Source organism: Emiliania huxleyi, assembly GCF_000372725.1.
Source record: "Emiliania huxleyi CCMP1516 chromosome Unknown EMIHUscaffold_130, whole genome shotgun sequence".
NCBI lineage: Eukaryota > Haptophyta > Isochrysidales > Noelaerhabdaceae > Emiliania > Emiliania huxleyi.
Genome location: NW_005201286.1, coordinates 330252 through 340532, shown reverse-complemented (window position 1 = coordinate 340532; position 10281 = coordinate 330252). Strand labels below are relative to the sequence as shown.

The 10281-nt window shown below is 67.0% G+C and overlaps 1 protein-coding gene across 1 annotated transcript; it reads right to left on the bottom strand.

Moving 5' to 3' along the window:
- Positions 1–7917: 7917 nt before the first annotated feature.
- Positions 7918–8619, bottom strand: EMIHUDRAFT_110133 (hypothetical protein; the record flags this gene model as incomplete). The annotated part of the gene is made up of 1 exon (XM_005789037.1): positions 7918–8619. One exon carries the CDS (start codon positions 8617–8619, stop codon positions 7918–7920), a length of 702 nt encoding a protein of 233 aa, XP_005789094.1.
- Between the last annotated feature and the right edge of the window lie 1662 nt (positions 8620–10281).

Below are 10281 nucleotides of genomic sequence, written 5' to 3'. Positions count from 1 at the left end.
CATTGGTCGCTTGGGGGGCGGTGGCCTGGGCGTTATCTGCGGTGCCACAGGCAGGGCAAGCCGCACATTGTCCTTATTCTCGGGGATGACTACGGGCACGCAAATGTGGGCTGCAATGCCCGCAAGACCGGCGACGAGCAGCTCATGGCCGAGGGCGGCACGCCGAATCTGGACGCGCTCACCTACGACCGTGTTTTCTTTGGTCCCCCCCCCCCCCCCCCACTCCCCGCCGGTCTTAGCCGCAAGCGTTCCTTGTTTCAGGCGCGCACGACCCGCCGCCGCGTGTCAGGCTCGGCGAGGCCGTCTCGGTGCGCGACGCGGCTCTCGGCCACGCGACCCGCTTCGAGCCGCCGAAGGGCAGCGAGCGCTTCGCGCGGCAGGGGGCGCTCCTTCTGCACTTCTGCGAGGCGAACGTGCTCGGCAGCCGCGCGGCGCTGCTCAGGCCGCACGCCGTCTCTCGGCTAGATCTCGGCTGGCTAGATCTCGGCTGGCTACATCTCGGCTACATCTCGGCTACATCTCGGCTACATCTCGTCAGGTCGCACGCCGCGGAGCGCTCGCCCCACCTCCGCCCGCACGCCGACGAGCTGCAGCGCGAGAGCAAGCTGCCAGAGACTCGCCGCCTTCTCGCCGAGCTTGCCGCCCTCTGCTCCCTCGCCTACCGCGGCCGCCTGCGCACGTTGCGGCACCCAAGCCACCCTCCATCTCCGCGCGCGCCGTCGGGCGCTCCTCCGTCTCCGCGCCCGCCGCCGCCGCGGGATGCGGCGCACGCCGCCGGCCGGCTCCCCGACCCCGACCCCGCCCTCCGCTCCCACGTGGAGGCGCTGCTACGCGAGCGCGGGGGCGCTACGCTCGCCCAGCTGGCGGCCGCGTCGGCGGCGCTCGGGGCGGACGCCGCGGCGGTCCGGCGGGCGCTGGACGGCATGCAAGTCGACTGCATGTGCTTTGTCATCGCGGGCGAGTACCGCCTCCTCTGAGTTCCCTGGCGCACCCCCGGCCGCGGACTCGGCTGGGCCATGGAGAGAGCGCACTTGTAGCCGCGCGACGGAGTGTGCGCGTGTCCTTCGACCGGGGTGAGCGGGGTTGCTGTGAAAATAGGGGGTGGACAGCGTCCTAATCTAAAATCCGAGGATTCACAGGATTTCAGGCATCGCTTCAGTGAGGCAAAAGTGAGTTTATGGATGTGTCACCACGGTGCGGGACACGAGGAGGCACGCGGACCGACTCGTCGGCGACTATGCTGCACGCCGTTTCAGAATTTTTCTCAGCGTGAGCGAGACGTGGAACTGGAAGAGTGCCACCGTGTCGGGTAGGACGGGTCGGCCCGGAGTATCAGAGTATCCGTCGTGGTCGCGGCGAGCAGCGCCGGCCACTCCGGCGCCGCGTCGGCAACATGGGAGCATGCCCACCGCCACCTCGCGGTCGCCGCGCTGTTGTCGCCCAAAACGCCGCCTATCCTCTGGCGGGCCAAAGATCGCCTCGCATGTCGATTTTGACTCGACGGGCGCATGGAGGCATCACGTCTCCATGCGCCCGTCAAGTCGGCGCCAGTCTGCGGCGACCACAGCGCTCACCCTCCGCGTCGTCCTGCTCATCGTGCGCGACAAACATCTCTGTCTCTGTGAGGATATTACAAACATGAAACCGCGCTAGGGACCTAGTTCGACCGTGCCTGGTACCAAGACCGATCTCACGTACACAGTTACTCGCCAGACGTCCTGTATGTACTCTCCCATCCGGCGGTGCTCGCGAGCGAGGCCTGGTCCGGCTTCTCCCCAGACTGTCTGTAGGTAATGTCTCTGGGGGGGCGCGGGGGCCCCCGGAGGCACCGTGCGCCGCGCCGCAGTGCGGAAACGGGGCTCCGGCTCTACTAGTCTCTACTAGCACCGACTTCCCGAATGATCACGGTTGATTAGAGGGCATATTTGGAGAGATCTCGAGGAGTACATACAGGTAGACCCTCCAACCATCAGAAACCTCCGACCTGATCGGTCGTACTGACCGCCGACAGATCACCCCAGACAGCAGACAGGCCGACGTCTGCACGCGGCCGGCCGGGCGAGAGGCTTGACACGATCCGACCCTGCGACCCTGACGCTGCTGCTCTAGCTATCAGACATGCACTGCTGACTGCTGCCACAATGTGCGACCTGTGCTGGCCCACTTGGCGGCCTTCCCGGTCGGTGGTGAGGCGCAGTTCAGAGCTGTCGATGGCGCGATGCCGCACTGGTCCCACATTGGTGACACGAGACCACCAAGTTTGCCGGTCCAAGAGAGAGGTACCGGCGCTGTCCTGAGAAGGTGCGTGGTCCCTCTTGACTGCCCATGCGCGCGAGCGTGCGTAGGCATAGCCTCGAGAGTGCCAGCAGCCAATCCGAGGCGACGCGCATTGATTGCGCCAGAAGCGTGCACACGTTGGAAGGACACCTTCCTACTGGCCGTACGATCAGGTCGTCACTGAATGCTTGATACTAAGGCCGCGAGCTATGCAGGTGATCAATTGTGCAGCAGGGCACGGTCAGCAGCGCCGACAGGCTGTCGCAAGGCGTGATAGCATGGCCGCAATACGCCGAATTCCCATGAACAAGTAATAACGTGTGGGCCCTCAGCAGAGCTGGGAAGAGGACCGCCGCAAGCGTGGCGTGGAGCGGTTGTGCATCCCTCCGGGGGCCCCTCTGCGCCGGGGAGGCGTTGTTGGAGGCTAGGACGCAAGCGTCCGTCGCCCTTTTTCAAACTCGGGGCCCACTCCGCTACGCTCCGACCCGAATTTGGAGGGCCTGAAAGTTTAAGGTGTTGCTAGCGCAAAAGGGGTCGGACACAGGGCGCAGCTCATGCTAAGAGCTAGAAGGGGAGATGGAGAGAACAACCACCCTGTCCCGTTATTGCGTACACCAACACCACAAAGCTCTCTCTCTCCTGCTCCTCACACTCAGGGGGCGGTCACGACTACCGAGTCCCTAGAGTCTAGCTGCCACGTTCAAAACCAGGACGGCGACAGTGATGGTGCTATCACGGGCATGATCAGGGGAAAGTGGAGCGGGGGGGGGCGAGCGTCAGCCAGCCAGGTGATAGTAGAGCAGGCGCTTTGTGGGTGGCGGTGGGCGGCGGCGCTGGGTGGCCGGCCGAATCGTTAGCTGAGCTCCTCCCTCAAGCTCGATCACGCATGACGCACGTAACCTGACAACGTCGGCGAGCTTCTGGATCAGGTTAGGTTGCTGGAGCACCTCCAACTCCTCCTCTGAGTCAGACACGCCAACGTCGACGACTGCGCCCTCCTCCTCCTCCTCCGATTCGCCGACTGCACCCTTCTCCTCCATGGGCTCGATCCGATTCCGCAGCGTGTCGTCCTCAGCGGCGGTGCTGCGCGGGAGGCGGCCGCGGGCACGCTGGGCTCGATCAGCGGCTTTCCCTCAGTCGCTCCGAAAGCACGGATTTGGCGGACGTCGCGGCTTCAATTTTACGATGTCTTGGCACCAGCTGAAGGCTTGCACGGCCCAGATCACGCAGTTCGTGCACGGTATTCGGATTTTGCTATTTGTTCGTGTGGGGGTATATTGCAGATTTGTCAATGGTACCGCGTCTGCGACGCGGGCGCCTTGCGGGCAGAGCCCTTAGCCACCCTTTATATCTTGCGCGGTCAAAATCGCGCGAAAAAAGAAAAATACCGAAAAAATCGGTGCCTGCGGCGGGCCGTGGGACCCCATCTCCCCCCCGCATGGGTACCCTCTAGGGCCCCCGCGCCCCCCCAGAGGGTAATGTAGGGTGCGGCGCGATCAACCTTGCGGTGGTCGCGCTGTCCTGACGCGGACATCGTACACACACACACCTATTCGTCCCTGCCAAAGGTGCTCGGATTTGAGGCACCGCGCGAAGAAAATAAACCCCGCTGCGTTTGATCATAAAAGGGCCGAAGTTTCTATACCCCTGTCATCCTTGCTCTCAGCGCGTGTCGCTAAGGAGAGCCCTCACCGCAGCGGCCTCTGCTTCAGCGCCACAACTGCCACCACACGCCGGCAGCAGCCAAACAAACGACGCTCATACCATCACCACACCACCAGTCATGACATTCGCCACGACGACGCTCACCTGAGCACGCACGCCACTTTCCCGCTGCCGCTCCACTCACGTGCGACCCCAACCAACGCAGGTCACAATATGCCCACCTCGCACTTGAACGCGCTGCTCGTCTCTACTACGGCAATGGCCTCCTACCTCCTGGGCCGAGCCGTTGCCACCAAGCAGCAGCACATCGGGAAGTTTGGTGGCACGGTTTGGCCATCGAGCCGACTGTTGCCGAAGAACCCGTTCGTCTTTTGAACCTCTCGTCTACAAATAGCGCTCAGTGTGTGGATCAGCGAGAGCAATCTCTCAAATTCCTTGAGTCCGAGTCAGTAGTGACTGCACGGGGTCCGCACACATGTGACATGAGACATGACACTGACACTGTGCACCGTGCTCTGTAGAGGGCCGTAGTCTGTACAGGTCAGCCGAGAGCCGTCCCCTCTCGAGCTCTCGCCAGATTGACAGAGCGTAGTGCCAGCCTCCTGTTCTTATATGTACGTACTCTCTCTTATGTATTGGAAAATATGGAGCGTGGAGTGGGCCTGCGGCGACGGCGTGTGCGGGCGGGGTGTGCGCGCCGCCGGCGCCTCCGCCCCCACCCCACCGCGGTCCTTCGTCACCCTATCACATGACACATGCACAACCACGAATAGAAGGCCAGAAGCGGCTGGCACACGTAGCAACGCGTCCGGTGCGTCTCTGATGAGACTCTCTGGACTCTCTGCAGGCGCTAGAGGAGCCAGCCGCAGCAGCAGTCACGCCCGATGTCAGTCAGGACCGCGCGAGCAGTGGCCAGCGCAAAGTCGCCCCTCACAGAAGACTGCGGCCGCCAGCGACTGAGCCAGTCTCGCTGGCGGACGGGGGGAACACAACGAAGCCTCCTGAGCGGGTGGCAAGAAGCCATCCGCCCGCTCGACACCAGTGAGGTCCCCCCCGGCTTCTCTCCCGCCAGTTGGTTCTGCATGTCGCCGTGGCCCAGCTGGCCTTCGACTCCAAAGCCCCAGCTCCAGACACTTCCGTCGGCGGTGAGGGTGAGGCTGTGTTCGCCTCCCGCCGACACAGCGATGACGCGCTGGCCTGCCAAGGCCTCGACCTTCTTGGGCAGCAGCTGGTGCTCCTGGTCGCCGTGGCCCAGCCGGCCTTGGGCTCCCATGCCCCAGCTCCAGACGCTACCGTCCGCGGTGAGGGCGAAGCTGTGTTCGCGTCCTGCCGATACGACGAGGACGCGCTGGTCAGCTAAGGCCTCGAGCTTCGTGGGCTGCCACTGGGTTTGCCGGTCGCCGAGGCCCAGCTGGCCACCGGCTCCCCAGCCCCAGCTCCAGACGGCGCCGTCGGCGGTGAGGGCGAGGCTGTGGCGGGCTCCAGCCGAGACAGCGACGACGCGCCGTTCAGCGAAGGCCTCCACCTCCGTCGGCTGCCACTGGTCCTGCAGGTCGCCGTGGCCCAGCTCGCCATCCCCTCCATGGCCCCAGCTCCAGACGCTACCGCCGCCGGTGAGGGCGAGGCTGTGGCATCCTCCCGCCGACACGCTCACGACGCGCTCACCGCCCAGCGTCGACGGGAGGCGGGTCGGCGTGTTGAGCCGCGTCACCCCCTCACCGTGCCCGAGTAGTCCTGGATAGAAAGGCGGCGCGTAGCCGCACGACGAGAGCCGCCCCTCGCCGTCGATGAAGACGCTGTAGGAGGAGCCTGCCGCCGCCCTCGCCGGCGGGTTGGACTCGCACAGCAGCGCCAAATAGCACAGCCACCGCACGGCGCAGCCCTCGCCCTCTGGCAGCGCCGGAAGCTCGTAGCCGCGCTCTTGCGCCCACAAGCGGATGCCCTGCTCCGCGAGCGAGGCGTGGAAGAGCAGCGAGACAGCCGCGACGCGAGCGATGTCGGCGGGGTCGCAGCGAGAGAGGGCGCGCAGGAGGAGCTCCGTGGGGAGGTCGAGGAGGCGGGCGGGCGGCGGCGTGTCTGGCGAGGGGGCGGCGGTGGAGGCCGAGGCGGCGTGGCGCATATGTGTACGTTCATGCGCGAGCGACATCGCGAGGAAAAGAATTACCCATGGGCCGCGGAAAAGAAATTGGAGGTATGCAGGCGCAAATAAGTCGTGACGGCTGAAAAAAGAAAAATAAATAACGGACAACCCCAGTGAGGGATGACAGCTGACGCTAGCCGTGCGCATTCATCGGCTCTTTTTTTGGGGGCGCGCCGCCAGGCGCGTCCCCACTTTTGTATCACAGCTGCGAGGGCCAACCAAGGGATTCGGCGCGTCAAGTTAACTTGACCGCTCGTTCGGGCTTTGGGCCGCAGGCCGGCGCGCAGCGCCACGCCGCCAGGCGTCCGCCGGAGGCCCGCCGGAGGCTCTTCCTGCGGCCACATTCTGGCAAGATTCCGCCGCGCTCAGGCGCCCAGAGGATGCGTGCGCTGCGCTCAAACGTCGCGATTTGGCAATAGGCGCTCGAGCCGGCGCACAGCGGACGGGTGCGCCGCGCAGGGGGGGTCGGAGGGGTGCGAGAGGGGGCGTGGGTCGGGCGCGCACCGGCCGGCTCCGGGAGCGGCCGTCACGTCGAGGAGGGGGGCTGTCGGCGGCTCGAGCGGCGAGGCGTGCCACTCTGCTTCGCCGCCGACAGCCCCTCTTCCGAGCCGGCGCGTGGCGACGAGCCGCGGCCAGTGTCGCTGGTTCCTTTGGCGGCGCAGCGTTTATCCCCCCCACCCGCGCCCGCCCGCCCGCCCGCCCGCCCGCCCTCAGGCCTTGCCCCTTCGCAGGCGCGGGAGCGCTCGCCGGCGAGCACCTCCTACCTCTCCTCGCCCGGCTGCTCCCTTGCCCCGTCGCCCGCCGCGCCCTCGCCCGGCCGCCTCACCGCGCACGGAGCGCTCGGATGCTCGCCGCCGCCGCCGCGCGTCCCCGCGCCGCCACGCTTGCCCCCACCTTGCCTCACGCGCGCTCTGTGGAGGGGCAGAGCGCGTGTCTCTGGCACAGACGGAGCAGCGACCGCGCCAGCGGTCGCTGCTCCGCCCCTCCGTCGCGCGCGCGTCGCTGCTCCGCCCCTCCGCCCTCGCCCCGCCCACCCAGTCCGCAGTCGCCCCGCGTCTCAACCAACACCCTTCCCGCGGCCACGCAGGGCCGTGTGGTGTAAAGGGGAAGGACCCTGAGTTGAACAGGGGTTGTGCGCCAAGCCCTCCTGCTCGGCTCCAGCGAGTAGACAAGTGTTGTCATCAACAGAGTAGAAGGATCTGACCTCGGGGCCGATGTGACCAAGCGCTGGTAGCGTGGTTTTACCTCACACCCATGGTCTCACAGTGTGCCGGCAGTCGCCGCGCAGTGTCGCTCACACAAGCCGCAGCACAAGTGACTGAGGGCCAGTGAGGGCGAGCCCATCGCTGTCACAGCTGTGGCAGCCGCACAGTGGGCTGTGTCATCTGTGCAGAGTGTGTGAGCAGCAGAGGAGCTTCACTCCAGGCTTCAGGCGCAAAGAGCTGCATGCCACCGAAGGCGCTGTCGAGGTTCGCCGAGCGCGGCGCAGGTTGGAGGAAGCCGTCACCGACGAGCGCGTTGGACTTTTCACTCCGGACAAAGACGGGGACACAGCGGACGGTGCGGGGTGTGTCCCCGTCATAGCGGCGAGGCGCGGGACCGTCTGTGGCGAAGTGGGTCGCGTCCTCCGATTTCCGTCAACTCACGGTCCTTCCCCCGTATGTGTGACACTCTGTGAGTGAGAGGGGGACGGCGTGCGCGTGGCAAATAAATGAATAAAAACGGAGACCTCGTGAGGCGTGGCGCCGCACACACACAAGAGTGGCTCGCAGCCCTCCCTCCCGTCCTCACCTCCGGTGCACCACTGCACACCTCTCAGCGCACACCTTCGGGACTCACTCCACAGCCATGCGCGAGGAGGAGGGACCTCCTGCCGCGCCTCCCTCCGGCTCTGCCGGCCGCGCGCGGCAGTTTGGGTTGCCATGCTGGCCGGGCACGCGGCCTGCCGCCGCGGCTGCGGCGTGCCGCTGCTCCTTGCGCCGCTCGACATCGGCCTTTGCCTTGGCTTTCTTCCGGAGGGCCGCCTCGTCTGCGCCTTCCTCGCCTGCGCCCTCCTCCCCGTCCTCGCCCTCCTCCTCCTGCTGCTGCTCCTCCGCCCACGGCGGCGGCGCGGAGTGCGCGGGCGCCGCGGGCGGCGCCGCGTGCCACGGCCAGTCCGGCGGGTACGCGTCCTCGTCCTTGAGCATGACGGTGAAGACCTCGCCGGGCTGCTTGCCCGGCGGAATGGTGACCTCGATCCGGTCCCCGCTGGGCGGCCGGACAAAGATGGTGTGCGCCGAGGAGGCGGTCTTCTCCGGCATCGCAAAGGTGTGAAACGACCACTCCGGCTTCTTGATGACGAGCTGGACGTGCTCCATCTGCAGCGAGAGGCGGCCGATGGACCGCTCGATGCGCCCGAGGTCGGCGGCGAGGCCGCCACCGCGGAGATCGCGAACTTTCGTCTCGAGCTCGTTGATCTTGAGCTGCTTCCAGTCGAGCTTTTGCTGCAGGTTCCGATTCTCAAGCTGCAGAGCCTGCAGGTCGCTGGAGGCTGCCATGCTGGTCGCTTAACCACCAGTATCACGGCCAAAAAAGGTTTCAGTGGCAAAAAGAATTCTCAAACTCCCGGCGTGACTCGGCGAAAGCAGCAGGCGAGGCAGTCATTGTGTCTGGGCAAGATTTGCTTCATGTCACAGTCGAGCGGGCCGCACGCCTGCGGCGGAGGTGGCGGCGGAGGCTCGCCGCGACAACGCACTGCGCTCTCGGACGTCGGCAACACTCCTCCGCGCCCGCTCGGCGTTGGAGGCCGGCCCGGTGGCTCTCGCGTCTTGGAGCGCTGCCGTCAGCAATTCGCCGACGGTGGTGGCGCGGATGCGGTGGTGCCGCTGCCGCCGGGCGGAGTCGCTACCGTTTTCCCTCCGCCACCGCCGACCGGGCCGGCCGCTTCCGCTGCGGGGTTGCCGCCGCCGCCGCCGCCGCCGCCGCCGCAGCCGCAGCCGCACGTCGACCCGCCTCCACTGCCGGCGGCGGCGGCCGCCGGCGCGACGACGAGGGACTTCTTTGGACTGGCCGCGAGGCAGGTCGCACGAGACGCGTACGAGCACGCGCAGGCGACCGGGGTGGTGACGAGCTCGGTCGCTTCCGACCGGCTCGATGAGGCCTCTCTCCGCTCGTGGGCCGCCGCGCTCTACCTGATGGAGGGCGGAGAGGAGACGCCGCCTCGCGCCGAGCGTCAGGGTCGCGCACGCTCGCCCCGTTTCGCTGCACGCCGGCGGTGCTTGCTCACCCCCCCCCCCCCCTTTCCCTCGGTTGCGTAGTCGCCGTCTCGCGCTACAAGGTGACGCACACCGACGCCACTCTGCTCTCGTACGTCGGCAACCTCCGCGTGCTGCGGCAACGACTCGGAGCGCAGTGGGCAGGCTGCCAGCTGTCGCTCCGCGACCGCGAGCTGCGCACTGTCTTCGGGTCGTCGACGCCGGCCGGCGGCGACGGCATCCGCCGGGCTGCCGTCCCCGACGGAGCCGCTGACGGCGACGGGCACACACATATGTGCCGCTCACGTCTAGCACACCACGCCCTGCATGATGCGCTCTTCTCCCCGGGCGGAGAGGCCACCATAGCCACCGCCACTAGCCCTCGCTCTCAGCCGCCACCATCGCATCCGACCATTTCCTCCGTCCCCTTCCCTCCACCCCTCGTCAGCGGCGGCTTTGAAGTGTGCGACGAGGCCATCGACCGCGTGCTCGGCGACGCCTCCGCCCACTCCAACCCGCGCGTGCGCGAGGCGGGCGTCGCCTTTGAGGCCGGCGAGCAGCTGCACCGCGTCCGGTGCGCGTTGAGCGGTGCGGCGGCGGTGCGGCGAGTGCACCCGTCCCCCTCACTCTTGCGCCGCCCAGTGCCGCAGGCGCTGCCACGTCTGCGACACGTGCCGTCCGATGTTAATGTGCACTCCGGCCGTGGAGCCGCCGCTCCGGCCGGAAGGCACGCCGCCCGTTTCGCTCAGCGTGTGGCGCGCGTCGCCTGATGAGCTGGCTTGGCGCCACCTCCGTCGCCTGCTCTACGTGTGCACCGACTGCCGGAAGCACCGGCGCCGCGAGTCGCGCGGCCGCTGCCAGCTCTTCTCGGGTGTGCGCACCGTCCTGCCGGACGACCTCGGGCCGCCCGCAGACGCTATGCGGCACAACGACATGCACCTCCGCGTCGCCCCGTCATGGCTCAAG